The sequence below is a fragment of the Hypomesus nipponensis genome, chromosome 1 (genome assembly GCF_054491055.1).
Source record: "Hypomesus nipponensis isolate SF chromosome 1, ASM5449105v1, whole genome shotgun sequence".
Lineage (NCBI taxonomy): Eukaryota > Metazoa > Chordata > Actinopteri > Osmeriformes > Osmeridae > Hypomesus > Hypomesus nipponensis.
In genome coordinates this window covers 8,967,501-8,990,097 of record NC_140361.1, presented here as the reverse complement: position 1 = coordinate 8,990,097, position 22,597 = coordinate 8,967,501, and the positions used below count along the sequence as shown (strand labels likewise).

Here is a 22,597-nt window from a genome sequence, read left to right as displayed (position 1 = left end):
ATTATTTTATTATTATACTACTTATTTAGGGGTTTCCTCACATGATCGATGTTAAACATGAACACGGCAAACCATCACACACACACATGCAATATGTTATAAACACAAAGACGTCACAAACGTCTTTAAATGTTTTTAACAGCAAAGAGCTGGGATTCACCACCATGTCATCATAAAGAACACTTGCAAAAATTTGTCGGTATCCAGACCAAGATGGAAAGACATGCGTGAATATGAATCGTCGGAGTTTGACTCAAGTGGTTTTGGTGTTTAGTTACTCTCTAGAGATAGAGAGAACCATGTTGTTGTGAATCATTTATCTACAAATCCCCAAATCCTCTACGTTGTCGTACTCCAGCAAACTTTTGTTTCACCAAGCGGCTTTCCCTTGGTGGCCGTATTCTTCAGTAGAGTCCTTGAACACTCGAGTCAGAAGATGTGAACCCCCATAACGCAAACAAAGCCCTGTTTTGTGCCAGTGGCCCCCTCCTCCAGTCTTTGTCTAGTTAGTGCTCATGTTCTCCTCTGCTCACTCTTATATATATATATACCATCTCACATGCTTTTCCTCCTAAATCCTGATCTCTGTCTGCCCGCTAACAGTTACACCCACTAACGCCCTCTGTTGGACACACATAATACAACAGCCACAAAATCGTTTATCCACTTGTGGTGTATCAAATCACTGATGGCAGATGTTAAAAGTTGAGATCATGCATGATGTGCTGTGGCATTGACTTTACACCTAGGTAGAGTGATCCACTTTGGACTTTGTCAAGCAAGCAAACAAGCCAGCGGTCATTCACAGCAGTTTCCTGTGGGTCTGTTCCTGGTGACTGAGGCGTGCGGTCATGATCCCTCATGATGAGTGTCTTAGTGTGGGGGCAACAGTGAATAAGACGAAGCTCAGGGTCAGGGTCATGAATGAGGTCAGGGGTGCGAGAAACTAATGCCGGGAAGGTTTTATTTTCAGCAAACAACATACATTGTTTTAGCCATGATACATAGTACATTACATTTACATTTTACATATAGAGATATTTACAGAGTTGGAAAGTGAGAAAAAAAAGAAAAGATACAGTAGATAATGTGTGTGTTTGAGGGGGGAGTTCAATAAAATGTGCATTCGACAGGGTCACTATTGAGGTAAAAAGCTTCATAACCACACAGTACCACATCACAGACCGATCCACATGAATTGATTTGACAGGGCGTATCACCTTATCAGTAAATTAGGAAGAGTATGCCATTATGAATGAGACATTAGAAGGAGCCTGGGGGATGGGGCAGCTTGGCTGATTAGGGACAGAAGGGTCTCTTGTGTTCCTCGTAGTCAGAAGAGTCCCATAGCCTCTGGGCAATAAATAAATAAAGTTACCATTTCACTGTAATTCCAGACTCATTTTTTTGTCCAGATGGACCCGGTCGTCTGTTTTAATGTCATTCTGGCATGTATGCTAGGAAATTCTTCAGTTCACAAATGGGCTCTTTTGAGGTTCACAGTACTACTGCGCTATTTGTGTCTACAACATGACGTGTTTGGTTATCCTGTCATCCAGTTGTACGTGACGATTTGAAAGGTTCCACTAAATGTTATTCTCGTCACTTCCTGTGATATTTCTGCACGAGGAAATACAATTTTCTAGGCCTTTAGATTTTTTATTTAAGGAATGGATTTAAAGTAAATATGACTCATTTAATCAAATAGAACAGAGTTCAAATTGTGTCATATTTACACAAAGTATACAGTGATATCAGTTACAGATTACATAAAAAGCCTGAGTTAGGTATTCAAGTTACTACAAGTCTTTGAATCACTTATTTATTATTTAACATTTATAATTTAAACCTGATCTATCATTCAATTTAACTTTGTAAATGGTTTGTACCCTGATAACAAAATCGAACACACTGGTTCTGGTCTTTTCTAGGAAAATGTGGGGTTTGGTAAATGCCAGAAGACTTGATATGATTTGGAAAGCGATGGGGTGATAACATTTTGACTGGAGGGTCACAAACACTGAAGACCCTTTCTCTCCAAGGAGTGTGTGCGTCACATCGTGCTAGTCAAGGAGACAGAAATACACTGGCAGACAAAAATACTCTCTGTGGAGTACACAGGCCCTGTGGAGGAGGCCGGCTCTTCAGTCACGGGTTTCATGTTAGCAAGGAGATGGACCCTAGTAAAGGAGGGTATGAGAGATGGGGTGGGAGAGAAGGATTGGAAGAATAGGATAGGAGAGGGGGACTTGAAGGAGGATGGGGTGGAGATGGACTTAAATAGCTGGATAGTCACAGAGAGACTTGGCAATTAAGGCAAAAACATAGAAGGACGACGAGAGTAACTGGGACAAAAGGAAATTGTAGAGGAGAGACTGGGTGGGAGATGGGGAGACTGTAGGGGTCTGGGGCATGGGGAATTGTTTGAGAGGACAGGGCTGGTGAGTATCACAGCACTGGGGTGAACAACCAGCCTAACGTCTGACTTAGCACCAGTGACATTAGCTATGTTCATGTTTCAGCTGGTTGGTTATTGAGTGAGAAGTGATCGACTCCTTATGTGAATTCAGGAACATTCCAGGGCTACAGTGGTTTTCCAGACTCCAGACCCCCACAGTCCCCTGTCTGCACCTCAGCTACCACCCCCTGAACCTTGACCTTGAACCCCACCCATCAACCCTGAGACACCCACCCTTACACACCTACTGCCACTTCGGTCCTTCTGCTGAAGCTAACAAAGGTGTAGGAGTGTGTGGGCGGCACTCACACTTGGCTTCTGGTCTATTTCAGGTTGTGCCGCAGACATGCAGAGGCCGGCACATGTGGAGACATGCAATACTCTGCATGCTAATACACATGCAAATGCATTCACAAATATGTCAACACACATACCCTGTGTGTGTTGCACAATCACAACAGCGATGATGTCAGTTACAATGGGCAGTGATTATGCTAAATTGCCCATTGTTGTTCTAGCATCCTTCCTGCCCTTCCGTTACGGAAATGGAAACACGCACATGCACGCACACACACACACACACACACATACACGCACACACACACACTGTCAGTCCAGGACAGCCTGACCGAAGTGTCCTTGTGTGTTCCTTTCTGGGTCTTGACTCACTGCAGACAGTCCTCTAGCACTCATACATGCTGACGTTTGCTCTGCGGTACCTCCCTCCACATTTCAGAGGTCACCGGATAACCCTAATCTTGAGGAAACCGCTATAACATAAAGCTTCATCTTTAGAGTGACTTTTGGCAGAATCGACTGAATGAGAGCAGAGAGGCGCAGGAAGGGAAAAGCGCTGACACAACAACTAACCTGCGTTGACATAGAAAGATGTATCATGTGTCAGAGCCTAGCTGTAACATGAATGTGTACTCTATGAAATGTGTTCTCAGAACTTGAACATACAAAGAATTTCATTGGAGAATGTTCATACATTTCCCAATAACTTACATGAAGTTCTACAGCTCTCTGTCACAGACTGAACCGTAGATCCACACACTGGGCCTTTCACCCTTTGATTGCTCTTAAATTAGTAACAAACTCATTCATTTCTTGAAGGAGACAAGTATGAAAAATATGAAAGGTAGACTTTACACTTAATTTGATCTTCATTGTTTTACATTCTGGTCAGGGTCAAAGGGGGGTACACATTCCTCAACATGCAGCGCAGAAAGGAGGATTTCTGCACTTTGCTGACACATAGTGGCTGACAGTGTATTGCAGATAGGCCTGGAGACGGTCATTGGAGCACAATATTTAATGGATAATGAAAATTCAATTATTTACATGCGTTAATCCCAATCATTAGATTATCATCATAACGACATATTTCAGTCTCGTAACCTTGTCACGTGTTTTTCATGTTCTTGTGTGCTAACACAGGAACAAAGCTGTCAGGACCATACAATAACATTTTTATTTTTATGTGGACATATGTACAGCAGGCAGGATTTAAAGCACACTTAGAAGTTGTATGTTGTGTGCAAGAGTGCAAACTTTCAAGTAAATAGCAGTTTGGTACAATAAGATCTCCAACCTTACAGCTGTCCCATAATACTGGCCACGAGCAAACATCAGAACTGATGAACGTGAAACCAGTCATGAGACAAATCCTATCCAATATTTAAGTGCTCTAGATTTAATTCATCACATATTGAATTCAATACATCTATTACTGTACGACACATTGCTCATATACATACACAAACACATGCAATAATTCAATTGTCTAGTAAGATAGAGATTGAAACCTGTCAGGGAATACCATTTAAATGTTTTCAATGACACTTAGGGCCTCATTTACTAACATTGCGACCGCAGCTTCATCTGCGCCTTTGCCCAACCGTAAATAGCGCACAGTGTATTTCCGCATTCCGGTAATTATCAAACCAGATCATCATCGGGCAATCAGCGCCTTACTCCGCCCTTTAGTGTTAGGCCTAATTAGTGCGCCTTTAAAAGCCTGGAGAAATCACCTGCATGTTACTGCCACCATGAGTGATTCGAGGAAAAGAAAAAGAAGGTTCAGCGAACAGGAGCATATTGTTTCACAAAGTTACAGCTAACATTAACATGTTACATGGACGGGGAGGGGGGGGGGGGGGTGGATGAGTCTCTGCAGGTTGGGATGTCTGCCTTTGTAAATACGGTTTTATGTTTTTACCCGCTATTTTACGCCTCAAATGGGCTTAATCCTATTAGTAAATGAGGCCCTTAGTCTGTCAGTCTGTATGTCATTATCAGAATCCTTCTATCCTCCCTCCCCATCCTTCTATCCCTCTATCCTCCCTTTTAAAGTTGTTACATGATCTCCTCAAATATGCAAGAAGGCATAATTTCACCAAATGGTGATGAAAGCTAAGAGCTACATTAGGAAAGCACCAACACTGTTTTCAGTGTTTGGTTTCAGGGAAACATGAAAAACTAACAGGTAAGAGGCACACAATGGGGCAGTCTAATCTGTGTATTCATACAACAAGCTTGGTGGCATTCTAAGGAAGAAGGAAGTTTCCGCTTCAGGGTGACCTGAAATGAACACCCTTTTGAGGGTAAAGGGAGTGTTAGCACTATCGCCATAACAGCATATCCTAACAAGCCCACAGAATACCATCAGAAACATAAAACACCGACTTCTCTGGAAGTGCAGCTCCTCTCACAACGCTGTGTCGGGTCAGCGTGTGACAACTCTAGCCCATGCACCTCTCTCTCTCAAGCGTGATGTCTGGCTCACTGGCACATCAGTGGGCCTTCAGCTGGCAGTTCTCCCCCTCAGGACTCTCCGTGGGGCTGGGCAGTGCCTGGGGCCTGCAGTTCCCTACCATGGTGGGCCTCCGCATGGTGGAGAGGCGACGTCGGAAGCCCTCCCCGGAAAAGAAGTAGAGCAGCGGGTCAATGCAGGAGTTGGACGCGGCCAGACACAGCGTGACCACCACAGACTTCTGCATTGCCACCACCTCGTCGCAGGTGGTGTCGGCGCGCGTCAGGAAGCTGAGGTGAAGACTGCGCTGCACGTGGTAGGGTGTGAAGCAAAGCAAGAAGGCCAGAGCGACGATAACGATCATACGGATAGCCTTGGAGCCCGAGCCGCGATTGCACCGTGAGCTCTGGGCACGTGACAGCAGTGCCCGGATGATCCCGGCATAGCAGATCAGGATGATCAGGAAGGGAAGGATAAAGCCCACCGCCAGAGAGAAGTAATTGAGCATGTTCAGCTTGGAAAGGTCGTTATCTTTGCGCGGCGGCGGCTCAAAGCACTTAGTCTTGTTGGTGTCTGGGTCGTAGTACTCGCCTGACATCAGAAAGGGCGAGGAGACGGCACAGATGAACACCCAGATGCCTACACACACCAGGCGAGCGCGGCTCTGAGACACCAGGCGCAAGTTCTGGACGGGGAAGACGATGGCAATGAACCGGGTGACAGACATGGCGGTCATGAAGAAGATGCTGCAGTAGAGGTTAACGTACAGGGCGTAGGAGCTGATGCGACACAGGAAATCTCCCATGTTCCACTGGCCTTTGTTGACGTAGTACAGGACTCTCAGCGGGAGCGTGCTGACACACAGCAGGTCGGACACAGCCAGGTTGAGCATGTAGACATGGAAGGGCGAGCTCTGGCGCTTGGTTCGGACCAGTACCAACACAGCAAAGCCATTTCCTACCAGGCCAAAGACGGTTATTAGGGAGTATACGGTGGAATACACCTGGTTCCGGAACTCATCGATGGACGGACAGGTCTGGCTGGAGTTGTCCCTCAGTGTCATGTTGTCCAGCTCCATCTCTGGATAATAGGAGAGGAGGGAAAGATAGATGAAGAAATAGTGACAGAGAGTGGGGGGGGAGAGTGGGAGAAAAGGACAGAGAGACAGAGAGAAACAGAAGAAAATCAAACAATGAGAGACAGAGAGAGAGAATACGTTCAAATTGTAGGGAGAGAAAGAGAGAAAGGGAGAGACAAATGTAAGAATGGGAGAATGAGGGAATGAGAGGGAAAGAGTAAGCATGTGAGATGATTTTCCTTAATGCTTTACTGTACGCCGAAATACCAAGTCCCTGCTTGGCAACAACTTCAACCTTTTGTTTTCTACAGAGGTTAATAAAATCTGTTAATATTTAGCTCCCAGTCTTTGTGAATGCGTGACTTCCCAAGCCTATTTTCTTATCAGTTTTTTTGTAGCAGTATGCTGTTGTTCACCTAACACTAAATGCATCTGGTTATGTGTACAGTTGTTCAGGTCACTTTGCTTTTTCTTTGCAAATGTGTGTTATCTACATTTTGCTGATGTATTTAGTTCCAAATGATTACACCATCCTGTCGTGTCTCTATAGCATCCTAATTAGACAGATGACTCCCACAAGCACATGTTGTAGTAGTGACATCTTATTTAATTTGATACAATGTATTATATATATAACACATACATATGTGGGAAATGTATATATATATATATAACATAGCTTTCTCCTACCTTATGCTTTTGTGTGAAGATGGGCTTTGCTTCCTCTGTTATTATTTAATTATTCAATATTTATCCATAAATTTGGCATACTCCAAATTCTGCCAGTCGTGTTTGCAATTGTCTTAGAAGTAATGCTTAAGGCACTTGTTTTCATGTCTTACTCTCTTGTCATTCTAGCTTCTATTGTGTCTGGATACGGTTTTGGATCTGTGGAATTAAGTAGCCTACCTTTGATTGGACAATATGTCTTAGGAGGAAGGTACGCTAAAGATTGTAGGTTACCAAACTCTGAGGTTAAAGAAAGCAGTGAAATTCGAAACCAAGATAATTCACTAACATCCTGCTTGTCAGGAAGATTGTGTGTGTGTGTTGTAAACAAGTTTCAATGTGTGTGAAGATCTTTGTGTACTCGTGGGTGAGAGCTGTTACATTAGAGGTCTCAAGTCTCGTGATCACGCATTTCCTGTTTTACAGTATTTCGGTCATTAGTCAAGCGCGCACCTGTCTTGCCTACTAATTTACTCTGAATTTCAATTACACACATTTTTTTATAAATAAATACAAATAACATAGTGCAACAAATGCAATAAGTGCACGAATAACATGAATAGCTTACAACAGCATCTCGATTACAGTGGCTATAGCGGTTGATTTGTGGTGAGCACAAATTTAAAGTAGCCTAACAGTGCATGCATTTAAGTCTCAACCAACACAACCAACCAACACAACCGGTTATCAGGCGATAGATGTGTGTTATTCAAATTGGCGGCATAGAGAAATGTGTGATGAAGTGCGCTTGTTATAACTTGTTCTCATTTTACCTAGGCTTCTGTTTCTTTGAGATAAAGAGCTGCCTTGGTGCAGTTTAGATCGATACCACAAATCCCATCATGCATGACCACGATGTACCTCTGCATTCTGAAATGTCCTTGATTGGCTATGCATAGATTATTTATTTTTTTACATTGACATGAACATTTATAAAAAAGCAATAAAATAAACATAATTATGTTTAAAAAAAAAACATCTATGCCGGGGGTGACAGATGTACTTGCTCTCAGGATTACAAGGTAGCCTTTATGACTCAAACCCATGTTACAATTTGCGGTAACAAACATGTTTAATTAAGATTTGATGAGAAAAATATATATGATTTCAACCTGCTTAATTATTCTCATACATAGTTTGTTAAAACCTATTGTTCTTGGTCTTTTCAATTAATTTTCAGTTCATACCAATCGAAAACGTAACGGTAGCCTAACACCTAATACGCCGCTGTTCTGCGGAGACAGCACCTAGCGCAACGCCTTCGAGACGAGAGCTGAAGTCAACTTTTTAAGGATGAAGTTTAATAATTCTCAGTCACCTAACCATAACATCTAACTCTAACCCTAATTCTCATGAGGTTGTGCAAACAGAGTTTCTTACCGTAAAATTCCAGACCGTTATTCACCAGGGCGGAGCGCAAAAACCTTTAACTTCAGTGAAGAACCTCTTGCAGAATGCACGGCACGCAGCTTTGTAAAGCCTATAGCCAACGGGAGGTATTGTTTAATCCTGTGATGTGTCTCTCAGTCCGAGTTGTAATCGCGAGGATGCTCTGCACGTCGTTGCGTGCCAGTAATTATGTCATCACAGTAATAGGCTATGTCACTGCCAGGACAATTTTTTTTTTTTTCCAAATAGAACTAAGCCTTATACTTTCTTCAGACTTTGAAGTTCAAAGGTCCATACACTTCTCGGGAAGGGTCCGAGTTATTCATTTCTTTACTCGTTTGTTTACCTTTATAAAGGATACACGCGGTGTCTGATGCAAGGTTAAATCAATATTTGTTTAGCTAAGTCAATCTACCCATTGTGTGTGTCTGCCGTGTCTAGCCACGCAAGACACCTGTCAGACCTCTATTCTTTGAAAACGAAGTGAGCTCCAAATGTTTTCAACATTTTCATTTTTTTTTCATTAATTTACCTCAGAATCATTTCAAGAATATACCAAAATGATGATGGCAGAGGGAGGAGAGGTGGGGGTAGTTATCCCTAGGGGGCTAGATACCCCATCTTACCCTATACTACACTGAACACAATTATAAACGCAACACTACATAGAAAAAGTTTTAGAGTACATCTCATGAAAAATGGGGGCAAAACCAAAAGTAGGGCATTTATAATTGTGTTTGAGGAGTGAGGTTAACCAATTCACATTGGCTACACTCACCCCCCTAAACTCACTCTGACACCACAGCAAGTTTATTTACATTTACATGTATTCATTTAGCAGACGGTTTTATTCAAAGCGACTTCCAAAAGAGAGCTTTACAAAGTGCATAGGTCACTGATAATAACAACAAAAATATCCCCGAAAACATTGTGGGTAGCCAAAACATGAAGCACATATTGTGAGCAACCAAAATAAGTGCCAAAGGGAAGAACCATAAGAGCATATAGTTAAACAAGTTACAATTAAACAACATGAATCGGTATAAGTGCAACTGTACCTATTGAAAAGCAAGCAACAGTAAAAAAATAAATAGATATTTCACAGTGAGTACAACAATTTAAATCAGTTACCACTAACCAATAAGAGCAACAAGTCTCTAAAGGCCCAGTCACACCATAACGTTCTGGTCAACGTTCTCTGAACATTCTAATCACAAGAGTCATTGTGATCCTTGAGGAAATTAACATGAGTTGATTCCACCACTGGGGGGGCCAGACAGGAGAACAGCTTGTGTTGGGACCGGGTGGTCTTGAGCGGTGGGACCACCAGGCGGTTGAAGAAGACTGTAGGTGGCGGGTGGGGGTGTATGGCTGTAGGAGAGACTTGTCCCGTTCACTGCTAGGAAGGTCAGTACCAGGGTCTTGAATCTGATGCGGGCCGTGATGGGTAGCCAATGGAGGAAGATGAGGAGCGGGGTAACATGGGAGCGTCTGGGTAGATTGTAGACCAGGCGGGCCGCTGCGTTCTGAATCCTCTGAAGAGGGCGCGTTGCGTATGCTGGGAGACCGGCGAGCAGCGAGTTGCAGTAGTCCAATTTGGAGAGGACAAGTGCTTGGACTAGCAGCTGGGTGGAGTGCTCAGACAGGTATGTCCTGATCTTCCGGATGTTGTAGAGAGTGAATCTACACGACCGGGAGACTGCAGCAATGTGGGCTGTGAGGGAGAGCTCGTCATCCATGGTATCCCCAAGGTTCCTGGCAGAGGATGAAGGGGTCACCGTTGCGGAACCCAGGGTGATTGAGAGATTGTGGGAGATGGAGGGTTTGGTCGGGATGATGAGAAGTTCTGTTTTGGCAAGGTTCAGATGGACGTGATGCTTGGTCATCCAGGCGGAGATGACTGTGAGGCAGGCCTCAATCCTAGCTGAGATCCCCAGATCGGTCAGGGGGAACGACAGGTACAGCTGCGTCTCGTCAGCATAGCAGTGGTAGGAGAAGCCATGGGAGGTGATGATTGGTCCAAGTGAGGTGGTGTACGGAGAGAAGAGGAGGGGTCCAAGGACGGAGCCCTGTGGGACACCAGTGGAGAGCTGGCAAGGGCCTGACAGTTTGCCTCCCCAGGAGACCTGGTAGTATCTTTACGACAGGTAGGATGAAGGATTGAAGCCTGATTGGTTGGGGTCAAGCAGGTTGTTCTAAGAGAGAAAGTTTGACAGTTGGTTAAATACAGCAAGTTATTTCAGAGGCAAAGTCCTCATACCGCTCTCAGGCCTCTTCTACAGTATCATCCTTCAACAAAGACAATGCAGTGTGGGAGTACAACCACGCCTAAAACATAATCAAACCATTGTTTTGTTTGGGTTCATCTCAAAGCCAAACTTCTGTTTGACATTCTGTCCTATATTGCATCATGTTTCATGCTCCCAGAACACTTTGCAGTGGGAGTCTTTGCACTAAAGACCCACTCTTCCTAACTGATGCTTTTATGGCAGTGCATTTCCTCTGACTCATAATGAGCCGCAAATACAGTGTTTAGCTAATGGAGTGGGGATGTTTCAGTGGAAATGAGAAAGGATAAACTCAATTAAAAGTGTGGATATGGTTGTTGTGGGCCACTGGGAAGGCACTCAGGGAGCAGAGTGGTTAAACTGTAACTTGGTAATACAGCCAATGCTCATAAAGAACAACATTATGACTATAGTAAGCTTTACTGTACAACAATGCCATATTTAATTATTTCATAGCCATTATTTCATTTCCAGTAAGGGGTTTGAACCATCAGATTCCAAACAAGCTGCATGAGTAAGTCACTTGAATCTTGGATCAACATAAAAGTGCTGGGTGTTATTGAGGGATAGAGTTTGATAGTAAATGGTACAGAGGATACTATTCCGCATTAGTAACTACCGGCCCATTAGTATACTACCTGTGATGGCAAAGGTTGTTGAAAAGTGTGTAGCAGAACAACTCCTACCTCAACAACAGCCCCTTCACATTACACTCCATGCAGTGTGGCTTCAGAGCAAAACACTCGACAGAAACGGCCGACTGCTTTTTTCTGGAAAATGTGAAGTCCAAGATGGACAAATGGGGCGTTGTTGGGGCTGTTTATCTGGACCTAGGGAAGGCTTTTGATACTGTTAACCATGACATTCTCATCACAAAATTGTCGAAGTTCAACTTTTCCCCCAATCGAGATGGATGAAATCATACCTTGAAGGCTGAACTCTGTGTGTAAGAGTGAGCAATGAGCTGTTGCCCACTCTTAGCTCTGATGTGGGCGTGCCCCAAGGGTCAATACTGGGGCCCTTCCTGTTCAGCCTATACATTAATGATCTGGCTTCTGTCTGTACTGTCTGTCCTGAAGTTCAAATGTATGCAGATGATACAGTGACATATGTGCATGCAAAGAGCAAACAACAAGCTACACAAGAACTCACTACTGTAATGGTCCAGGTTGAGTGGTTCAATGACCCGTGTTTGCATCTCAATGTGAAAAACAACTGTCTGCATGTTCTTCACAAAGAGGGCAACAGATGCTACTGAGTCAGGTGTCTGTAATGACTGTGTCAGGGGAGAAGCTCCAGGTGATATCTGATTTGAAGTACCTTGGCATCATACTTGATTCCAACCTCTCTTTTAGAAAGCAGGTAAAGGTCATTCAAATAATCAAATTTAACCTAGCTAATTTCTGATTTATACAAAATTGTTTGACTAGAGAGGTAGCAAAACTGCACTTCAAATCTATGATACTCCCCCACTCAACCTACTGCTTGACTAGTTGGGCCCAAGCTTGCTGTACAACATTAAAACCCATTCAGTCTGTCTACAAACAGGCTCTCAAAGTGCTTGATAGAAAGCCTAACTGCAATCATCACTGTTACATCTTCAGAAAGCATGACATCCTGAGTTGGAATAATCTTGTGTAATACACCGACGCATGTCTTCAAGATCCTTCATGGCCTGGCTCCCCCTCTTCTCAGTACTTTTGTTAAACAGAAAACCGAAATATACGGCAGCAAATCCACAAGGTCTGCCATGAGCGGTGACTGTAGAGTTCCCTTAAGGAAAAGCACCTTTAGTAAATCCGCTTTCTCTGTAAGAGCTTCCCATGTTTGGAATACACTGCCATCAGACACACATAACTGCGCCACCTATCACACTTTCACAAAAAACATGGCTAAAGGTCAATCAGATTTGTGAACATAATCCCAGCTGTGTATTGTTGCTTTCCATGTTGTCTGTAGTTTGTTAGGTGTGGAAACACTGTTGCTTTCATGGACTTTGTCTTGTTGCCTTTTGTTCTATGTTGCTCTATCTGTATGCTACGTCTTGCTTGTCCTACGTTGCCCTGCGTGTGCTCAATGCTCAATGATTGTCTGTATTGTAACTGTTTTTAGTAACCTACCCAGGGACTGCAGTTGAAAATTAGCCTACTGGCTAAAACCGTAACTTTTACTGGAACGTTGATTAATATGTGCACTGTCCCTGTAAAAATAAAATAAACTCAATTCACTAAAAAGACAATAAGTGCCATATGGTTCACATGGTTCAATAATTTATTTCAAGGGACGGAACATTATTATTTGGTTTGCTGTGCCTGCTAATTTCCTGTTCTTTTCACATCCCCTCTACAAAGGTATCACAATCAAAACAAACCCTGTAGCTTTTCAACTTTGTGTAGCCTACCATGACACTGACAGTAACTGATGGTTTCTCTCCTTACTTAAGAATTGTATTCTCCTCTTCCACTGCCTTCCCTTCACAACTCCTCTTTCTCCTCTCCCTTCTCAGTGTGACACAGGGGAATCTGACAGCATGCCCTACTAAGGTATACCATTGCCAAACTTTTGTTTACCGGCTGCTTAAACATTAGTCCCATACCGGGAACTCCTGGAACTCATTATTTGATTTCAATGCAGCTGTGCTCTGTAAATCTTCATAACACAGTCCATTTACAGATTCCAGTGAATGTCTGGCAAACCATCTGATAACTAGTCTGGGTCTGGGTGGCTGCTGCACCTCGATGTTTTTCTGTCTGTTTTCTTCCTCATCTTAATTCCTTTTTCCAGAATTCCTGAAATAATGTTGAATTGCAATGAATAGTTTTACTCTCAGAAAATCTGTGTTAAAGTAAACATGGAAAAGCATTCCTAGTTATTAAATCTGTTCATGCAATGCATTTAGACTGTAAGATGTTCAGTGTTTGAAAGGAGGTATTCTATTTTTGCTTGAGGGAATTGAGAATAAATAAGCTAAAGATATGACGGTAACGCACAGACATACTCTGACACTGCAGATCTGCATGTTTTGGTCTGCAGCTGAGAGATTATTTTAAGAAACCAAGAGCAGCATAGTTGTAGGTTGAGATCAATTCGATAGGGGCCGCGGATGTTCCGGAACATCCGCTTGCTTTGACTAGTTCAGTCCATCTTTCTCTGTATGTGTCATTCTCAGAATGACAGGTTTCATCTGCATGCCATAACATTGTCGACGTTGTCGACTAATCGTGCAGCCCTAGACTCGATACTTATCAGAATCAGAAAGGGATTTATTTGCCATGAAAGTTTACACAGACAAGGAATTAGCTTTGGCAGGGAGGTGCATACAATAAACATATAGGAATCTTACATTTAAACATGTGGCCTAACTATACCAAGGGTACATAAACTAGCAAAACTAAGTGAAATTAGAATTAAAATAAAAGTTGCCGTAATTTACAAAATAGAAATACACATATTACAAAAGATGGCATGCAGATGAAACATGTCATTCTGAGAAAGAGACAATGGCCCACACAGAAAGATTAACTAGTCAAAGCAAGCGGATGTTCCCCTATCTATCTCAACCTACATCTCTGCTGCTATTGGTTTCTTAAAATTATCTCTCAACGGCCGAGTATGTCTGAGCGTTACTGTCATCTTCTTTTTTTTCTTTCTTTCTTTCTTTCTTTACGTGCATGCTGCAACATTTAAAAAGGAAATATCCCGGCACGAAAGCAGTTGGAAACGGTGAGTGAGTGTGCTCCAGCTGGAACTAAGCCAGTTAGCGACACCAGTTGATAAAAACGCATTACATTTCACCAATACTGACACCGTAGCAACGTGTCCACAGACAGCATTTAGACATGCATTACAGACATAAAGCGAGGAATGTAAACATATCTCTTAAATTAGGCAGCAGCATGAAGAGCTTTATTTGTAAGACAACAGGGTTACGTTCAATGAAAAACTGTGAGTAATTGGACAAAAAGAGATTGGCCTGTTCAGTTGGCTCAAAGTGCAATAAAAACATTTTTTTCAAAAGCTGAATGGATTTCCTGGTTTTATTTATTAGTCAGAATAAGTATAACTCAACGTTTTAACAAATTGCAAAAGTTGAATAGGTAATCATTCAAAGCCTACTGATTAATCAGTGAAAGATTGTCTAATCATCAATTTTTTCACCAATTAATCAGTAGGCTTTGAATGATTATTCCACATTTTGCAATTTGTTAAAACGTTGAGTTATACTTATAGGCTGCTGCCTAATTTAAGAGATTTGTTTACAAAAGATTAGAAAGATTAGAATATTTATTGTTTGTTGCAGCCAGAATTGAGTCACTCTCAGTCACATGGTCTGTTTGGAAATGAGGTAACCACAGGTGATGATCAAGAAGCACTTGACACAGTACTAACCCACTTAACAAACTAACATCTCAAAACCTTAGAATTTTGAGTCCCCTTCAAACTGGTTAAGTACTTTACTGTAAATGTATTGGTTCAGTATGTGTGGACTTAAAAGCTTTGAGAGCTTACCTAGCTCACATAAGAGGCCTTATAAAAACACACAGATACGTAAGCGAACTATTAGTTCTGAGCAGATACTGATTAATGAAATTGTTTTGTAAAAGTGAGTCAAAGACCAACACTGAACAGTGTGGTAATGGAAGCCATTTGACATGGAAACCAAACCCAGGTGAGCGGCGGGAAACTTGACTCACTATGCTCCTCCCAGATACAATGACATAAAAATGACATCAAAGTCTCTATCAGCACAGATGTAACGGACACATCTCTCTCCCACTCTTACACACAGGTCTCTCTCCCACTCTTACACACAGGTCTCTCTCCCACTCTTACACACAGGTCTCTCTCCCACTCTTACACACAGGTCTCTCTCCCACTCTCACACACAGGTCTCTGTCACACTGTAAACATGTTGTTAAAGTGTTTCAGAGAATTGTTTAGCTTTAAATGCATAGTTTGAAGGCCATGTGTTTTCTGGTAGGTTTATATACACAGACAACGTGTTGAAACAATGGAAAGCAGAGTGTGTGTGTGTGTGTGTGTGTGTGTGTGTGTGTGTGTGTGTGTGTGTGTGTGTGTGTGTGTGTGTGTGAACAAAGCAGTCAAGCATGTCTCCCCATAACACCACAGACTCATAATGGCACAACACATTTAGAAATGCCTCACATATAGCAGTATGTCTGCTGATGTCAGAATCAGACAGGGAAAGCCTAGGGCTGTGAATCTTCTCTGTCATCCCCCTCATGAAAGATACACACACACACACTCTCTCTGGCACAAACACAAATGCACTGACACACGCACACAAACACCCAATATTGTTGTGAGTCACAGTAAAGTCTGGCTCTCTTCCAAACTAGACAGGATGACACTGCCAAGCAGTGACTGGCTGAAACAGGTCCCAAATGCACATGCAAAGACACTTCACTACCCTGAGTCAGAAGTGAGAGAAACAACTCCCATTCACACCAACTCCTCTGCCACCAGACAGGATCGCACCAGACCAGCAGCAAGAGTCTACCAGTGACAGAGACAGACGAGACCAGCTCAACCAACCGGGCACCAGGCAGACACAGAATGAGATTCAGCCACTTCACTCTAACCAGGTTAGTAATAGATAACAGAATCATTGGATTTACTTTGTTAGGTTTAACAGGTATGATTGAGAGTCATTGGTGAAGTCTATGATGAGAAGCTGATGAGAAGATTTGTGTCGATTTCTCCACTCGAGTAGCAAAGTCTGACCTTGAAATACCCTGTACCTTTACAAGGATATCAATGCAGTCAGGATGGATTAGGTGCCTTACACTGATGCCTGTTTAAATTGTCTCGGCAGGCAGCTCCAGGCAGGCTGGTGTCAAGGGTCAGGAGGGGATGCTCACGGAACCCTGCGTCGCTTCCTCCTGATGAAGGTTGTGATTGTACTGCTGTTCCCTTCTGGCGCGGTGCTCCCCCTGCTTGTAGGGTGTGTGTTCAGCCTGCAGGCTCTCCTTTTGCTCCGTTCCCCTCACACCTCCACCAAGCCCAGCACTGTCCTGCTGAGACAGCTGGCTCTCACTGATGCTCTGGTGCTGCTGCGCTGGGGACTGGGGCTAGGCATGCAGGTCGGCCTGTGGATGGAGTTGGGCTTGGGAACGGAGGTGGGCCTGGGGACGCAAGTGGGCCTTGTGGTGCAGCTTGAAACGCTGTGTCAAGGATTCCTGGATGCCCACCACCTGGCTTCTCTTTTACTGTTGGGAATGCTGGGGCTGGAGGCTTCTCTGGTCTCCCACTGGCCTCTGCAGACACGTTGGGTGCGGACCTCTTATTTTGCCCGACTCGCCTGCACCTTTATCTGGGTGTTTGCTCTACTGGAGCCCCTGGCTCTGCAGACCTGTTGGCTCTACCAGGCTCTGGGGTCTCATGCTGGCCTTCAATCTCTCCCAGACTCTGACACTGGCTCGCTGGGTACGGCTGCAGGCCTCCAGGCCTGTGCTGTTTTGGTTCTACCTTTCCACACTGCCTTGACCTGTCTGAGGGTGACGTTGTGGCTGGCTAATGCTAGGCTACACTATGATGTCCTCTACAACAAACCACAAAGAAGAAAGAGCTTCTTCCATTAGAAGCCCAATCTGGGGTTTCCTTCTAAACAGCCCTCGAGTCATTCCTCCCACAATAGAGGAGATCCGTGTGGACTGGTTAGGTTGAAGTCATGCTGGAGTTGCCAAATTGCTTAGTCTGGTCAAGTCCACTTGGATCTCTACATGTGCAATGGAACACTAAATCAGTTTCATGTGTCAAGTGTTTGGTAAGACTTTTTGACCTCTTGGATGTTTTAGGGCATAAATTGAATGTTACTATCAAGTTATTTAAATGTAATTTATTACCAACTAATGATATATTTTAAGCAAGTCTGACAAAAATTAAAATAATTTTATTATTTGTTACTTTTCTTCTTATTTGATGACATGTCGCTTTAGTGGTATAAGAATATGGTTGTGTGTTTGTTGCATGACAAAAAGGCTTGGACTGGATGTGGTTAGTATAAACGCTATGATAAAAATTAAAAATAATAATGGTCTTAATTGAGAATACTGGGAGAATCAATCGTACATAATGAGGTGATACTTGTTAAAGGTTAAGGATTCCAACAGAGATACCTTCTTCCAATAAGAACATGACTTGAAATATACACTGTGAACTTAGTATCTTCTTGTGGAACAAACAGTCTCCAGGACATTATGATAAGTATGTGAGAACTATTGTAACATTTTGTCTTACAGCACACAATTGATTGTGATCTCAATCACTTCTAATTTGAATGACTTACAATTATTCATGCCCTTATTAAGCTGTCATTTTAATTTTAATGTTATATATGTATGCGTTTTTTTTTCTTTTTTTTCTACAAATAAACTAAACTAAACTTTGTATGAGAACTGAATGTTAGAGAAAGTGCAGGCATGTTATGTACCATACTCTTTGTCTTTAGCTCCTAATGAGATTATGAACTTTTAATGACCTTGCAAACATTTCCTTAGTTGGCATCTCTGAAATTATCTTCTCTGAATAGCTTCTCTGAAATTATCTAAAAAGATTTTAATCTGCTCTCTAAACAACAGTACATTCCTAACTGAGCTTTTCTGTTTCATCCTACTCTCATATATTTCTATCTAGGAGACCAGGCCATCCCTGCAGGAACTATGTTGTGTAAATGAGGTTAAAAGCAACACGTACGCACACAAACACACCCATGTTGCATGCACAAACACACAGAGGCATGCAGGCAGTCACCCATGCACACACACAAACAATTACACTAACACAGGCACAACACCCTGCACGTACTGCATACACATGTATGCACAGAAGCACAGAAGAGGCACCCACGCATAAGAACCACAACAGTACCACTTAGAGTGAGAAAACATGACAGTGTTAAAAAGTTGTAAAGGAGTCATTAGGTGTTATGCCTACAGTTCTGGAATACAGTCTTTTACAATCGCTTTGATACTAATTTCAAAACCGTAATGTCCTTTTTCAAAACTCTAGACACAAAACAAAACTCACAAGTGATGATCAAAAGGCACATTTTTCAAAACGCTAACACGATTTTCAATTGCTTGGATACAATACACATACACCTTATCATAATAATCATCTGTTCAAAATGACACAACTTAACATCAAAGTATCACCATTTTAAAATGCAATCCACACATAACATCTGAAATGTCTGTAATTTCCTTACATTACAATGATCTGTCAATTGATACTACTGCTCAAAATAATAGATAATAATAGATAAGTAACTGTTGCATTATTCTTCTCAATGCAAAGTTTTATAGAAACTGACAAACAATATTCAAAGTTTAGAGAATGAAAGTTTCAGTATAACGAGATCCATTGACACCATGCTCAATTGGTGCAAGCATGGTTCAGGCAGGAGGACTCAGTAGTGATAATTTACTTGATACTTTATTTCACACGGTACAATACATGATTGTAATACTTGAATTTGGCATAATGGTTCTGCTCGCAGTGGCTCCCTGCCTCACCCAACTGAGACACCATCTCGACATCCGAGCAGAGAGCAGCGACGCATTCCCACCTACGACAGGAACACAGAACCAAGGGTGGAGGCCGGGGAAGCAGAGGCAGCAGATTAAACAGAGCATCCTGTGTCGCACTAAGCAATGCAGAATGCAGCAATATCCTGATTAAGTAGCCCGCCCAACTAAGAAGGTGTGTCCTGACTGCGTGATATGATGAGTTGCTGATGACGCGCTGTCTTGCGTCCCCTGCCTGAACCTTGATTTCAAGCCCATCCACAATTTACCGCTTTGTACTTAATTTTTCTCCACATGGAGGTGGAAGGTGTACGATGGACATCCTCATGAACAAGTTAACCTTCTCCAGGCCATGGATGAGGCATGCAATTACATCATGGCACATCAGTGTCAGGCCTAGATTCACCATGCCCAGAGATTCTTTCAGAGATGTTTGTCATATGAAAATATCCATTGCGATGTGGATGAAAACTTGTGGCCAAATCCTCAAGACAGGGTTGATGGAAATGTAGGACAGTAATCAACCCTTTGTTTTGCTTGGTGCGTATATTTTTTTAGCCAGGTGAGGAACACTGCAGTACATGTTTTGCGTACTGTGGTATAGTTTTCTTTTGTAGCTAATTACAGTAACTTTAACTTCTTATTTGACAAGAAATACTGAATAATGGCCATTCAGTACACTACCACAACTCAGTTTACTACAACTCCTTTTGTCATTCTGTCTTTTTTGACTCAACACTACTTTGCCACTGTTCACATGTGGATCAGTCTACTCAGCTGGCTCTCAGACTGTGGATTACTGAAGAAGAGCTGTGACCACAGACAGCGCCGGTAGAAAAGGTCATAATATAGCCATTAGTTGAACAAGGTTAGAAGTGGTGAGGAAATGAGAGGAAATGACCTGAATTCTTGTCTTCCTGTCATCCTCCCGTCTGAGACACACATAAGTCGTTTGGGCTGGAGAAGAGTAATGACTGCACGCACATACGTGTTTGTGCACACACATATGCGCACACACACTTATATACACATCAATATGCAAGCTTGCATACACACACACTCAAGTCATTTGGAATCAGAGGCTTTGAAAAAAATGGATGACACATTTGTTTTTCTGGTGGAATCCCATGGTGAAATAACACACACTTGAGAGGAAATGACCAAAACAGCATCAGGCTTGAATCATCTGGTTATTAATAAATTGTTTTACCCTCATGAACAAGTTAACCTTCTCCAGGCCATAGATGAGGCGTGCAATTACATCACGGCACACCAGTGTCAGGTCTAGACTTGCCATGCACAGAGATTCAGAGATGTTTGTCAAATGAAAACATCCATTGCGATGTGGATGAAAACTTGTGGCCAAATCCACAAGACGGGGTTGATGGAAATGTAGGACAGTAATCAATCCTTTGTTTTGCTTTGTTTGTTTGTTTTTGTTGAGCCAGGTGAGGAACACTGCATTACATGTTTCACGTACTGTAGCATAGTTTTCCTTTCTAGATAATTATGTTTGCTTTGATATGAAAAAAAAAACTAAGAAATGTTGTAATTTGATTGTATTTCATCAATACATTTCTGATTTTGCTCAATGATTCCACTGTCTGTAATATTCTCTCTTCCATCTATGGTGCTGTAGTACCTTATAAAACATGTATCCCATGGCTTTTCCTACCACTGCTATGCTGATGACACACAGCTGTACCTGTCGTTCCCCCCGACTGATCCAGGGACCTCAGCTAGGATTGAGGCCTGCCTTACAGACATCTCCGCCTGGATGACCAAGCACCACCTCCAGCTGAACCTTGCCAAAACAGAACCTCTCATCATCCCAGCCATACCCTCCATCTCCCACAATCTCTCAATCACCTTGGGGTCTAAGACGTTGACTCCTTCATGCTCTGCCAGGAACCTCGGGGTTACCATGGATGACAAGCTCACCCTCACGGCCCACATTCCTGCAGTCTCACCTTTGTGTAGATTCACCCTCTACAACCTCCGTAAAATCAGGAGATACCTGCATTCAACCAAGCTGCTAGTCCAAGCACTTGTCCTCTCCAAGTTGGACTACTGCAAGTCTCTTCTTGCCGGTCTCCCAGAATGTGCAACCCGCCTTCTCCAGAGGATTCAGAACGCAGCAGCATGCCTGATCGTCAACCTACCCATGTCTACCCACTCTTCATCTCCCATCACTGGCTTCCCATCACAGCCCGCATCAGATTCAAGACCCTGGTACTGACTTTCAGAGTGGTGAACGGGACTGCACCTGACTACATCAAGTCTCTCCTCCAGCCTTACACCCCCACCCGCCACCTACGGTCTTCTTCTGACAACCATCTGGTGGCCCCACCTCTCAAGAGTGCCCACTCCCAACCCAAGCTCTTCTCCTGTCTGGCCCCCCAATGGTGGAATCACCTCCCCACTTCCATCAGAGATACTGACTGTTTCTCCACCTTCAAGAAAAAGGCTAAAAACGCACTTGTTCTGGGAGTGCACCAGCACTTAAGAAAGATTTGTTGGATCAGATGTTAGCTTATTTCCTCCAGGAACACAATGACAATTCTGATTCTACCCATTGGCACTTATTTGCTTTTCACAATGTATGCTTCGAGTTTTTTGCTACCCGCAATGTTTGGGGCCATCTTGTTTATGATCATTGACCTATGCACTTTTTGTAAAGCTCTCTCTTGGAAGTCGCCTTGGATGGAAGCGAAATAAATAAATGTATCACGCATTTTGTAGTACAATATTTTATGATTGTACAAACAACTACATGGTAAAACTATGGGTATCTTGTGTGTGGATGATCTAAGTGAATGTTCCTGTGGTATTTCATGATCAATTTGAACTAATGATTCTGCATGCACAAGGTGTTTAAAGATATGAAAATACAATGCTATGCTTTGAACATGTGACAGTCTGTGTTACAAGTGACAGTTTCGAGTTTTGTATCTAGAGTTTTGAAAAAGGACATCAAGGTTCTGAAATTAGTGTCTAAGTGAATGTAAAAACAATCACTAATAAGGGTACAGTATTCAATGCAATGGGATCATTTCCAGTTGAAGTAATACACATTTCCACCAGAGAGCAGCACACTACCAAGGCTTAATTCCACTTTTGATGGTAAAATAGCTAAATAGTAGATTAAAGAAGAGGGGAACATGGGAAAGTAGAAAAGAGAAGTAGAGTATTACTGAAAAGAGGAGACAAGAAGAGAGGGAGGCAAAGGAAGGAAAAAAGGAGGGAGGATATGGGAGGATGTGGGAGGATAGAAGAAAAAGAGGTCAGTCTGCTGCTTGACCACAAACATTTGTGTATGTGTGCATTCTTGTTGCTTGACCACAAACATTT

At 42.7% G+C, this 22,597-nt stretch overlaps 2 protein-coding genes across 2 annotated transcripts in view; one reads left to right on the top strand and one right to left on the bottom strand.

Moving 5' to 3' along the window:
* Window positions 1-3,770: 3,770 nt before the first annotated feature.
* On the bottom strand, window positions 3,771-8,461 carry cysltr1 (cysteinyl leukotriene receptor 1). The gene is made up of 2 exons (XM_084699055.1): window positions 8,401-8,461; window positions 3,771-6,293 (listed from the first exon to the last, which is right to left on the bottom strand). The coding sequence occupies exon 2, from the start codon at window positions 6,289-6,291 to the stop codon at window positions 5,254-5,256; it is 1,038 nt and encodes a 345-aa protein (XP_084555181.1). The 5' UTR covers window positions 6,292-6,293; window positions 8,401-8,461; the 3' UTR covers window positions 3,771-5,253.
* An 8,127-nt stretch (window positions 8,462-16,588) lies between these two features.
* The window catches only part of LOC146302408 (uncharacterized), a gene marked incomplete at its 5' end in the record, with an annotated part of 12,246 nt that continues 6,237 nt past the window's right edge, over window positions 16,589-22,597 (top strand). Inside the window, one exon of the mRNA XM_084698146.1 lies at window positions 16,589-17,144. Coding sequence (XP_084554272.1) covers window positions 16,589-17,144 — 556 coding nt within the window. The remainder of the gene's footprint in view (window positions 17,145-22,597) is intronic.

Bases quoted from the DNA above. Each gene is read 5' to 3' on its own strand.
- cysltr1 (XM_084699055.1), bottom strand. From the start codon at position 6,291: ATGGAGCTGGACAACATGACACTGAGGGACAACTCCAGCCAGACCTGT.